The 13350-nt window shown below is 47.8% G+C and overlaps 1 protein-coding gene across 11 annotated transcripts in view; it reads right to left on the bottom strand.

Annotated features, from left to right (window-relative positions):
- The window catches only part of ERICH1 (glutamate rich 1), a 107571-nt gene that overhangs the window by 84716 nt on the left and 9505 nt on the right, over positions 1 to 13350 (bottom strand). For 10 of the 11 annotated variants that reach the window (XR_013397011.1, XR_013397013.1, XR_013397012.1 and 7 more), the window contains exon 2: positions 6707 to 6853. The exons of the other annotated variant lie outside the window; for it this stretch is intronic. Coding sequence is in view for 4 of the 10 variants with exons in the window: in XM_077942902.1 (XP_077799028.1) it covers positions 6707 to 6853 (147 nt within the window). In the remaining 6 variants the exon portion in view is untranslated. The remainder of the gene's footprint in view (positions 1 to 6706; positions 6854 to 13350) is intronic. 11 annotated transcript variants of the gene reach the window in all.

Genomic DNA, 13350 nt, shown 5'->3' on the forward strand with positions numbered 1-13350 from the left:
AACTCCTGACCTCAAGTGATCCACCCACCTCAGCCTCCCAAAGTGCTGGGATTACAGGTGTGAGCCACCGCACCCAGCTGCCAACTGATTTTCAAAGAGTGCTAAGTCCACTTGATGGGGAAATGATGTCTTCCACAAATGGTGTTATGACAACTGGATACCCACATGCAAAGGAATGAAGGTGGAGCTCTACCTCACACCATACACAAACATCAGCTGAAAATGGATCAAAGACCTACACATAAGTGCTAAAACTATAAAACTCTTAGAAGAAAACCTAGGCATAAATCTTTGTGACCTTTGATTAGGCAATGATGTCTTAAATATGATATAAAAAACACAGGCAACAAAAGAAAAAATTGATAAATTGACCTTTATCAAAATTAAAAACTTTGGGGCTTTAAAAGACCCCATTAAGAAAATGAGAAGCTAACTCATGGTATGGAAGAAAATATCTGCAAATCAGGTATCTGATGAGGACTCAGTATGGAGAATGTACAACCAACTCCTACAACTCAGCAACAGAAAGACAATCCAATTAAAACTGGGCAAAGGATGTAAACAGATAGCTCTCTAAAGAAGATATACAAAAGGACAACACGCAGGAAAAGATGCTCAACATCCTCAGTCATCAGAAAAATGCAAAACCACAATGAGATACCACTTCACACCTACAAGGGTGGCTATTAAAAAAAAAAAAGGAGTGTTAGTGAGCATGTAATGTAGAGAAATGAGAAAACACTGGTGGGCATGTAACATGGTTCAGCTGCTGTGGAAAAGAGTCCAGCAGTTTCTGAAAAAAATAAACTTGGAGTTACCATTTGACCCTGTGTTTCCACTCCTAAGTATAAACTCAAGAGAATCGAAAACATACGTCCACGCCAGGCCACACAAAAACATGTGCATGGATTCTCACAGCAACATTACTGACAATAGCTAGAAAGGAGAAGCAATCGAACGTTCATCAGCTGACGAACGGAGAAACACAATGTGGCCCATCCACACAATGGAGTATTAGCCTTAAAAAAGCAAGTGAGTTCTGACCCACACTACAACAGGAGTGACCCTTTAAGAAATTATGCTACATGAAAAACCCCAGACACACAGGGTCATACGTTGTATGATTCCATTTATACGACATGTTCAGAACAGACAAATCTAAAAAGAAAACAGATTAGTGGTTTCCAGAGGCCAGAGGGAGTGGGGAATGGGGGCTGAGTGGTTAAGGGATGAGGAGTTTTTTTTTTTTTTGAGACAGGGTCTCACCGTGTTGCCTAAGCTGGAGTGCAGTGGCACAATCTTGGCTCACTGAAGTCTTGACTTCTCAGGCTCCAGTGACCCTCCCACCTCAGCCTCCTGAGTAGCTGGGACTATAGATGCACATCACCACACCTGGCTAATTTTTGTACTTCTTGGTAGAGACAGGGAACTCGCCATGTTGCCCAGGTTGGTCTCCAACTCCTAGGCACCCACCTCGGCCTCCCAAAGTGCTGGGGTAACAAGGTGAGCCACTGTGCCCAGCCAAGGTGTTTCTTTCTGGTGTGGTAAGAATATTCTGGAATTAGAAGGTGGTAATGGAATGGCTGTACAACAGTGTCAATATACTAAAAAGCACTAAATTGTATACTTTGAATTGGTTAATTTGAAATGGTAAATTTTAGGTTACCTTTCTGGGGTGCAGCCTTATCTATCTCGTCCTTGTGACATGACCTCATCATCACAAATTCCCTTTGAAGCCAGGGCCAAGTGGTTTTGGTTGCTTGTAATTTAAGAGTCTAAACTGTCCAGGGAACTCACCCAAGGACATTAGACTTGATAGACCAGAGTCTGAACCCTCCGAAATCACATGGGAGACCATGTCACCAAGGGAACTGAAGCAGGGGCAGCGTCTGCACGCTCACCCTGGCGGGGTCCTCCCTCAAGGGCCATAGTCTGTTTCTCTGGGGTGTGCCCACCCGTCCTGACTCTGCGCTGGCACCTCCACCTGGACATGGCTCCAATGGTTCAGCAAAAGGCTTGTGCACTCGACCTCATTTGCTCCCTGGAAAAACAATTTTTTACCCTGTGAGACTAGGTCAACTCACATCAGTATTTTGACTTTTAATTCAACATCTGCATATTAAATAGTATCTTACAAATGCCACCGAAACGAAGTGGTTGAATGCTGAAGCTCTGTGAAAAGATGTCACCCAAAGGATCACCAATAACTTCAAAGGCCAAGTGCTTTGTCAGAATCACAATGGACCAGCCAGTTAAAAATCAGAACTCTTTCAACACCAACTTGAAATGATCATCCTGACATTGTAAGCTTCCCATATGCCACTGCTGCATGAGTGCATAACTTAGTAAAATAAAACAGGAATAGTGATACGAAGAATTGTCTCCTGACAATTTCAGAGAGAAAAGGAGGTCTTGAAGTGTTTATTTTTAAATAGTGATTTTAAAAGTGAAAAGCCAATCACTTTAGGCAAGAAAACACATAAATCTTCTAGAAGTAAACTGGCCTGGAATTTATAGATATTATTTTTTCACTTAGAAATGATCCATCATCCATCCATGCATACAGCTTCAACTGCCCCACCTAATTTCATCTTCCTACCACCAGATATGTTATTGGTGAACGATCACCTTTAAAACTTTCGTTAGGTTAGAGCAAAGAAAAAGCAAATCGACCCTAAAAATACAATTTTAGAAAAGATTAAAAATGTGGGTTCAGTAAAATTCAGAGAAAAACAGGAAATGTTAGGGACGGCCTGCTCCTTGTAAGGCCTGACAGTGCACATGCTCCCCATTACCATCACCGTGAGAGTCGTACGTTGTTATAATCAATAAACTGATGCTGACACACTGTTGCCACCCCAGTCTGCAGTTTACATTGCGGTTCACTCTCGTATATCCTGAGTTGGAGCAAATGCAGAATGAGATGCGCCCACCATGACCGCATCATACAGGGCGGTTTCGCCATCCTGCAAATCCTCTGCGCTCCACCTGTTCCTCCCAGTCCCCGGCAGCCACTGATCTTCTCAGGGTCTCCTCGGCTCTGCTTTTCCACAGTGTTACAGAGTTGGAATCACAGCGTGTGGCCTTTGCAGATTGGCTTCTGTCACTCAGCAATAAGCGTTTAAGGTCCCGTCATGTTTTTCATGGCTTGATAGTTCATTTGTTTTTAGCCCTGAATAATTTTCCGTTGTCTGGATGCACCACAATTTGCTTATTCATTCACTTACTGAAGGGCATCTTTGTTGCTTCCAAGTTTTAGCAGTTATGAATAAAGCTGCTATCGACATCCATGTGCAGGTTTATTGACGTTTTCCATCTATCTGGATAAATGAAAAGGAGCATAACTGCTGGATCATACAGGTATGTTTAGTTGTGTAAGAAACTACCAAACTGTCTTCCAAAGCGGCTGCCCTGTTTTGCATTCCCACCTGCAGTGATGAGTTCCTGTGCCTCCAGCATTTGGTGTTGTCAGTTCTGGATTCTGTCCACTCTAGTGGGTGTGTGATGGTGTCTCATCATCTTAATATGCATTTCCCTGATGACATATGTGAAACATCTTTACATAGGATTATTTGCACCATATTTTCCTTGGTGAGGTCCACATCTTTGGCCCATTTTCTTAAGTTTTAAGAATTCTTGAAACATTTTGAATAACAGTCCTTTGTCAGATATGTCTTTTGAAAATATTTTCTCTCAGTCTGTGGCCTGTCTCTTCACTCTCTTGACAGTGTCATTTGCAGAGCAGAAAATTTTAATTTTAATGATGTCCAAGTTATCAACTGGACATCTACTAATCAATTCTTTCTTTGACTGATCAAGCCTTTGGTGTTGTAGCTAAAAAGTCACTGCTGACCCCAAGGGCACCTAGATTGCCTCCCATATTATCTTCTAAGAGTTTATAGTTTTGCATTTTATACTTCGGTCTAAGATACTTTTTTTTTTTTTTTTTTTTTTTTTTTAAGAGATGAAGGCTTGCTCTGTAGCCCAGGCTAGAGTGCAGTGGCACCATCTCACCTACTGCAACCTCTGCCTCCTGGGTTCAAGCGATTCTTCTGCCTCAGCCTCCCGAGTAGCTGGGACTACAGGTGCGTGCCACCCCACCCAGCTAATTTTTGTATTTTTAGTAGAGATGGGGTTTCAACGTGTTAGCGAGGATGGTCTTGATCTCCTCACCTCGTGATCTGCCTGCCTTGGTCTCCCAAAGCGCTGGAATTATAGATGTGAGCCACCACACCCGGCCCAGATCCATTTTTAACAAGATTTTTTTGTAAAAGATTTAAGGTCTGCGTCTATATTTTTATGCATATGGATGTCTAGTTGTGCCAGCACTATTTGTTGAAAAGACCATTCACTGAATAGCCTTTGCTTCTTTATCAAATGACTTAAGTCAGTAGTATTTATGTGGGTCTATTTCTGTACTCTCTATTCTGTCCCATTAATCTATGTGTCCACTCTTTTGCCAACAATACACTGTCTTGATTACTGTAGATTTATCGTAAGTCAGTCTTGAAGTCAGGTAATGCCAGTCCTTTGATTTTATTTTTCTCCTTTAATATTCTGCTGGCTATTTTTAGTCTTTTGCTTCTCCATCTAAACTTTAGAATCAGTTTATCAATATCCACAAAATAACTTGCTGGGATATTAATCAGGATTGTATTGAATGTGTATATCAAGTTAGGAAGAATGAATATCTCTATAATATTGAGTCTTCCTATCCAGGAACATGGAATATCGCCTCAATTTTTAGTCTTCTTTGATTTCTTTCATCAGAATTCTATAGTTTCTTCATATATATGTTGTACGCATTTGTTAGATTTACACCAAAATATGTTATTATGGGGGAGTGATGGTAATATAAATGATACTGTGTTTTGTTTTGTTTTTTTGACAGTCTTGCTCTGTCGCCCAGGCTGGAGTGCAGGAGCGCAATCTCGGCAGACTGCAAACTCTGCCTCCCGGATTCAAGTGATTCTCCTGCCTCAGGCTCCCGAGCAGCTGGGATTATAGGTGTTCTCTCACAGCCCGGAAGACTGGAAGGCCAAGGTCATGGTCTCAGCAGGGCTGGTTTTGGACCTTGGCTTGCAAATGCTGTTTTCTCTGTTGTCACAGGGTCAAGCCTCTGTACGTATGCATGTCCTGATCTCATCTTCTAATATGGACACCAGTAATATTGGATTAGGGCGCACCCTGACGACTTCATTGACCCTTAATCAACTTCAGGACCCCATCTCCAAATACAGTCACATTCTGAAGTATGGGGGGTTAGGGCTTCAACTTACAAATTTGCTGGTGGCGGTTGTGGGGAGGGGCAATTCAGCCTTTAACAGGTATATTCTTTAAAAGGTAAAAATATGCCCAGCAGCAGTCACTTACTCCTTAATTGGAATGTTATCCTACTACACTGGGAGCTTGTACCATTTGAAAACATTACGCCATATGGGAAAAATGCAGAAAGGAACATGGAATACATGGATTTGTCTCATAGGAAAAGCATGCTTAGTGTAACCCCGTATCTAGCAGACATGAAGGAAACTTTTTCCTTCTTACTTGTCTTCAACCCTGGACCAGAATGGTGTCCGTGGCACTCGTCACATCGCAGGTTAGACAGGATTTCTGAGGGGGCCTGGAAATAGAATCACCACACAGAATATTACGTCTGTGGGAAAACGTGTTCACAGTCAACGGAGATCTGACCTGTGGGGCTGGAAGGTGATCTGTGGGATGACAAGGACTGCCTGTTGAGATCCCATTGAGCGGCTCCATTATAAGGTCTGCGAAAACCAGAGACCGTGCAGCTCTCAGGAACACAAATGCGTGGCGAACAAATGCCCAGTGAGAGACCACCGCTAAAGAAACACGAACGAGATCCCCAGAAATGGCACCCAGGAACCCACGTCTGGCTTTATGGACTTATGTGTTTACGGGGGAACAGAATGGACCCGCCCATATGTGCTGCACGCAGGTGGTCTCCTCCTGTATCTCTCAGTGGGATGTGCTGCACACAAGTGGTCTATTCCCGTGTCTCTCGGTGGGATGTGCTGCACCCAGGTGGTCTCTTCCGGGTCTCTCAGTGGGATGTGCTGCACCCAGGTGGTCTCTTCCCGCGTCTTTCAGTAGGGCATGCCACACACAGGTGGTCTCTTCCCGTGTCTCTCAGCGGGGGTCTCTCACAGTCTCACAAGTGAGTGGAGCTGCACTGCAGGGATCGGAGCTGATGGGACCCTCATGGCGGATGATCCTGCAGCCACCAAGAGCTTACGTGGGACTGTCATGGGACAGACGTCTGCCAAAGACCACGGGACAAGAACATCAGAAGCCTGTCCCTGAGTGGGTATAAGCTAATGGGGTCAAGGAGGCCACCACAGTGACTGGGGACACGGTGTTGTGGTGGGGAAGGCACCTGTTTTCCTCAGAGGACAGGAAGGCTGCGCCAAACCCGAGTTATAGTCCAATTGGCATCTTCAGAGCACACGAGTAAATGACCCCAAAAAGGCAGCACCCTGACCTGGCCTTGGCTGGGGAGTCCACAGGGGCCATGGCAGAGCTTGTGTGGACAGTGATGCCTGCCCTGCCCACCTGCTGCGAGCCCTGTGCAGACCTGCAGACAGAAGCCCGAGGCCCAGAAGACACATTCTCCAGGGCAAGTAATGATGACAGAGGTTAACTTCAGTCCCTGAGACCCACCCACATCTGCAGACAACCTCACCTGTCAAAGGCTGAGCATGTTTCCGACTCACTTTCTCAGAGGTCACTTTCTTTGGTGGACTTTGGACAGCCAGCGTCTGGGGTTCCCTCTTTCCTTGGCCACTTGGAACACGAGGAAAAAGTCTCTGCAGCACCTTCTCAACAAACACTGTATGGAAAACCGACGAAAAGAAAAGGAAGAAAAGGAACCAGTTATGCAGTTTATCTGAATCACACATGCCTCTTACTTCACACAAACACATCCTGAAAGCACCAACGGAGACCCAAGTCCCCGGTCCTCCCACTCTGGGCACTGCACACCAGGATCCCCCAGACTCTGCCCCTTAGAAAAACCCCTGAGGCCGGCCCTAGAGGACCCCCCACCATCCTGCCATCAACTGACCCTCTCCCCAGGGCATCACCCTGTGTCCAGTAGGCTGTGCACTGCCGGCAGGTGCTACCTCTGGCTCTAGGTCGCTTGGTTCCTCCCTGTGAGGTTGAGGCACACACAGGCCGTGACCCGTCAGTGGGGCTGTGGTCCTGGGTGGATGGTGTCAGTGGCCCACAGCGCCTGGAGCCAGATGTGTGAATGGAGCAGGTCTGGGGGGCCCTCAGGCAGGGCAGGCACCACCCCACGCCCTCTGGGAACCCGTGGTCTGCACTCTCTCCCTTAAACTGAACGTGTCAACAACTGCGACTGGGGAGAATTCCGTGCACCTGACGTGGTTTAGCCACTAAACAGATTCTTTACTTTGTTTTTGTTTACACTGTTTAAACTGTGGGGACAAACTGTCATAATGAACAAATATTTCTGTCCTGAGTTAAGTGTGGTTAATGAACAGCCATTGATCTCAAAATAGCATAGTGGATAAGGTGTGGGGAAAAGTTAATGAAATGAATTCTTTTAACCTCATAAAATTTAGAAAAAAGCTGCTCTGGAATAACCAAAAGTCGCACAGCAGAAATCAGCACTCCTGACACAAGTAATTGGTGCCTTTAGGAACAGGGAGGCGGGGACTTGGCCTGACTGGAGGCGTGCAGGGATCTGTCATGGGCTCCCTGAGAGGAGACGCTGGGGGTGGCTTCTGGGCGAGGGAGGGAGGCTCCATGGCCCTACGTGGGGACACTGCAGCCGAAGGCACAAACCCTTCCTAATTCTGGCCTCTCAGACAAACACGTGGTAGAAATCACCCTCCTACAGGCCCCGCTGTTAAGAACACTGTGTGGGTTTCCACGCAACGCTCCCCGTGTCCTCTGTGGATGGACCGTGAAAACCCTGAGCACAGAGCTCAGTGGAAGCGGGGTGCAGTGTGATCACGAACACGGGGGCTCTCACCTGAGACTCTGCACCTCCACGGCTCCCAACAAGTGAGCGCAAAGGCTCCTTTTGCTGGGAGGAAATGACCTCCGGTTAAGTGGAAAACCTGAACTGAAACGATGTGATCCCTAAGACCTTGGGGTCTTCACGAGGTCCTGGCAATGAGAGGGTCCCCATACGCTAATTTTTGAATATGATGCACAAGTGCTCTAGCACAGGACCCCTCAAAAGCTGCGGCTGGCCGTGGTGAGCGGGTCTCACCCCTACAGAAAGGGTTTGCCTCAAGCACACCTGCCCGGAGACACCTTGGCTCTCAGGGAGCAACAGGCGGTCTGTGAAATGCTTCTAAAAATGTACTGCAGTGCTTCCAGGTATGTTCAAAAGAAGGTTCCAAGACTTCAGATACAAATCCAATTGTCACATTTCCTTTAAATGTCAAAGAAGAAAATGTCCTGTGTGGATGACCGACCTGGTGATGAGCAGAGGAGATGGCGGGCAGATAAGATGAGCTTTATCCAACATCTTCACAAACCAGAACAAATTCGAAGACAAAACCGTAACCAGCCACCCAATTCTGCAAACAAGGACGGGGCGCTCAGAGCTAAAGCCTTGCTGGGCCTGAGGCAGCCAACGCAGACATGTGGCTGAAGTCGTCTCCCTAGGCCCAGCTGCCTGCCAGTGTCTGGAGCTAGGAAAATGCTACGGAGAAATCCCAGGCGATGGTCAGAGCCAGGCAATGCGGCAGAACGCCTGAAGCTGGGCAGGCACAAGACCCTCCCAGGGAGTGGGGCAGGCCCTGACTAAACAGCCAGGAGACGCTGGGCCCAACCAAGCATCAGATGACAGAGTTTGCGGAAACACGGCAGCTGATACCAAAGAAAATGGCAGAACACACCAGGGCAGGGATCGGAGCGCACTGAGACACCGCACAACACACCAGGGCACGGGTCGGAGCGCACTGAGACGCCGCAGATCACACCAGGGTGCGGATCGGAGCACACTGAGACACCACACAACACACCAGGGCAGGGATCGGAGCGCACTGAGACACCGCAGAACACAATAGCGCACGGGTCGGAGCGCACTGAGACACCGCACAACACACCAGGGCAGGGATCGGAGCGCACTGAGACACCGCAGATCACACCAGGGCACGGGTCGGAGCGCACTGAGACACCGCACAACACACCAGGGAATGGGTCGGAGCGCACTGAGACACTGCACAACACACCAGGGCAGGGATCGGAGCGCACTGAGACACCGCACAACACACCAGGGAATGGGTCGGAGCGCACTGAGACACCGCAGATCACACCAGGGCACGGGTCGGAGCGCACTGAGTCGGGCCCCAGGTAACAGTCTTTCAAGGCTTCCTGAGGCAGATTTCTGAGCTAAAAGCAACATAAGAATGTGCCTAAAGAAAAAAGATAGGTAGGGAGCATTTTCACTGAATTCCATCCAGTGCCTGCAATAAATTACATTTATAGCCTAAGTAACAGTGGTTCTCTAACAATACTGTTAAATTTCATGTTTCAAATGAAAACATCTGATATAGGTGTACAGTACATTCAGAATTTTTATAAAAATTCCAAAACGGAAGTAGAAGGCGGGAACAATCTAAAGTCAGCTGGCTTTAAATTCAGAGTGACAGCTGGCAGGGGTTTCTCCGGGATAACTGACAGGGCAGAGGCCACCCTGGGAGTCACAGGCTCCGCCTTCTGTAACACGGTCATTTCTCTCGGAAGAGACTTACATGATCCCAGCCTCATGACCTGAATGCCAGGAATCAATCTGCTGGCACAGCGTGCAGGGCCCACAGAACCCCAAGGCCTCTGGGTCTTCAGCCTCTAGGATTTCTGCAATTCCCCTGCAAGCCTGCTGAGGCCCCGCACAAGCAGATTCAGGAAGGGTGGTTCCCAGAACCATGCAGACCAGGGAGTCCAGGCCACATGCTGAGGCCGCAACACCCTCCTAAGAAGCTTCCCCATAGACCACCTAGGCAGGTCCTGGACTCACTTCTCACTGGGAGCCCAGGGCCTGGGGCCACTGCCAGGGCTGACAGCCTGACCCTCGAGGCTTTGCCACATGAAAGCCCCAGGCCTGGCGAGGCTCAGGGAGGCCGTTTCAACGTGAAAACTTGGGTTTCTGCCCCAACCCAGCCCTGGCTGTGTGAGCCCTCATCCAACAGCGGGCTCCCGCATCGACCAGACTCTGAACCTGTCCCATCCATCCACCCTCGAGGCCTCACTTTCCTCCCATTTTCCTCGTCCCCCACCGTTGTGACATCTCTTGCAGCAGTTATTTTTTGGAATTGCTGTAACTTGGGTCCAGCGTTCTCAGGGTGACACTGAGGTCATTCACTTCTGCAGAACTGCAGATGGGCCCTGGTGCCCACATCCGGCTGGGACGCTTCTCTCCGCTGACGCCCTCGGTCGCCCACAGGTGCTGTGAGGTCTGCTGGATTTCTCCTGGCCAAGCAACCCTCTTTCCTTTATAACCAACAGACACCGTGGAGGAGACACCTCGGAACTAGATCCTTTTCCTCCTCAGTCTCACCCACTAATTCTGGCATCTGCTGGTGGGTCCTGCCGGCAAAAGACGTGGCTCTGGGCTCCTCAGTGGCTTCCTTTCCTCACTCCTTCCGTGTTTATCACATGGAATTCTGTACTGAAGAACTGCCCGCACTTGCACATGTATTGAATTATTACCCTTGTGTTATGTAATACCTTCAAGACTCGCAGATATTTCATTTGTTCCAAAGACCATCACCCTGTACTGCCCACATATACTTTGTTGCTCAAACAGTCCCGGCACTGGCCACAAGGTCTGCCGCAGCGTGGACCCGGCGCCCTCCAGCGTGGACCCGGCGCCCTCCAGCGTGGACCCGGCGCCCTCCAGCGTGGACCCGGCGCCCTCCAGCCCACCTGGCCCTCCCATGAGCACACAGGGCCCTTCACGGTACCGCAGGCTCATCTTGTGTTTCCTCTGCCTAGGCCTGGAACCAGCCTCTCCTCCAAGGAGCCCAGTATTTAGAAAGCAGGACGGGGCCCTAGGCGTGCACCTTGCTCCTCTTGTCTTCTGAACACAAAATCTCATCATGCCAGTCCTTGAAAATCACCGACCACTCTGTACAAATGAGGCCTTGGAGGAAGAAGAATGTCCTGGACACCCTCAAAGACAAATGAGATGTCCGAGAGGTAAATGCTGGTCACACAGACACGACCAACGGCAGGACGCCGAGGTGCCCACGAGGAAGGACAAGGACACACACCCGCACCGTGCCAGCGTCACCCACGGACATGACCGAAGGCGGAATGCCGAGGTGCCCACGAGGAAGGATGAGGATGCATGCTCGCACCGTGCCAGTGTCAGCCACAGACACACAGGATGACAAAGCTGATATCTGGGATAATAAATCAGGATGCCAGAAAGAGCATGCAACTACTTAAGAATGCAGGAAAACAGGCTGCTTAAAATCTTAAGCAAATAATACAATTTAAATATAGAAGTTTAGTCCTTAACATTTAAATCCTGAGTTTTCACACGGAGGGGGGAGTGGGAAGTCAGCTGTAGGGATCTGGATGTGCTAATTCACGACGGTCAACACAGAAAGGTCCGTACAGTTTACAGCCATGGGAAAGACAACGTCCCTTTTCAAATTCAAACTTGAGCATGGTCGTCCAAAAAAACTAAAGCAAAAAGAACACCTTTCGGTAGCCTAAGCTAAACTGGTTTAGGTATCTCATGAAACCTGTGGCTGAAGGGCCTCCATCTTGCATGGGTGTTCTAGAACCTCGAGAAGGAAAACATCTTTCCCGGCGGCCCACACACTCCTGGAGGTCGCCGTGTCTGCTCCATCGCTGGAATGAGCCTGAACCCACGCTGGCCCCCGCTACTTCTGGTAAAAGCCTCGTTACAGAAAAGGCAAGTGCGTCCCGCACAATGCTTCACTGACAGGAGTTACAGCATGATTTTGATATTAAATATTGGCAAAGACCGGTTTTGTGTCATATTATGCATGACCAATGAATTATTCATAAAGCGTCCTGTAAACAGGCACAAAAACAGATGATCTCAAATAGATGTCAAAACGGGTATCTCATTATAAAGTGGGAGATTTTGTCTTCAACAAGAATTTTAATAAATCTTAACCCAGTTTAAAACAAATATCCCGGTATCTAAAAATAACTTTGCTGACAAATATATATGTCTAAATATTTGCAGCTGCTAAAATATAAATCATAAAGTATTTTTAAAAAAATACTTTCAACTTTTTAAAATCAGTTTTTAAAAGAGCAAAGTTTAAAAAGCAAAATTAAATATTAATAATTACTTTCCACCAGCTAATATTGCTGGCAGATGCATAGACGAGTGTCACTTCCTCCCAGCCCCGGAGAGGAGAGGATGGAGGCTGGGGCTGGGAGAGACCCTCACAAACACGGTGCCACTTTGGGTTTAGCATCTGAGCTGACAAGCGCCGAGTGTCACACGTGGCCCAGGCACTCAGGGCCTTTAACACCAGTGCTCACACTGTTTATTTACACAGAAATCATCAGCTGTTTTAGACCAAAACCACATTACATGGCACTGATGCCCTTGCTGGTTCTTGGAATCGTCAGAGGAATGACATGAGGACCCCACGAACTGCTGGTGGTTTCCTGCAGATCTGGACCTGATTTTGTAAACACAGCCTGTCTTCCAACGGGCCAGCTCTACTTGGTGACTAATACCAAAAGCAGAACATAATGAAAGGCTTTTTCCCTCCAGAATAACCAGAACACAGTGAAGCATTTGTCATTTTTGGTTTGTTGAAATGCTCCTTTTTGATCTAATGTGTTTTTACCTAAGTGTGTGTACGTCTATGAGCTACAGATGGAGACTGAAAAAAATCAAGTTAGAGGTTAAAAGCCTCTTTTCTGTTTAATTTACAATGTGTTGAAAACAAAAGAACCCACAAAAACAGCGCTGGACCAGCTGGTGCGGCAGGAGCTCCCGGAGCCCCCGATGCTGTGTGGCCCAAACGAAAGTGCCTGGTGGTCACAACGACTTCTGTCTGCCAGAAGCCTGAGGCTGGTTCTGTTCGCTTTCCCACACCTCATCAACGTGCTCCGCTTCCAGCAGCAAGAGCAAGTTTTAACTTGAAACTCTAGTGCCCATCAAAAAGCAATCACCGGAAAATAAAAAGGCAGAGGACTGAGTGTTTAATGCCAATCGAAAAAAATAACCTGCAAGAAAACAAATAAATTACCAAGAAGGCCAAGCAATCAGCGCTGAGAAATGAGAGACACAACAACAAAAGGCCAAGGCCCAGAAAAACACCCCACCAGAAATTCACATGCCGCAACACC

The sequence above is a fragment of the Macaca mulatta genome, chromosome 8, assembly GCF_049350105.2.
Source record: "Macaca mulatta isolate MMU2019108-1 chromosome 8, T2T-MMU8v2.0, whole genome shotgun sequence".
In the NCBI taxonomy this organism is placed as follows: domain Eukaryota; kingdom Metazoa; phylum Chordata; class Mammalia; order Primates; family Cercopithecidae; genus Macaca; species Macaca mulatta.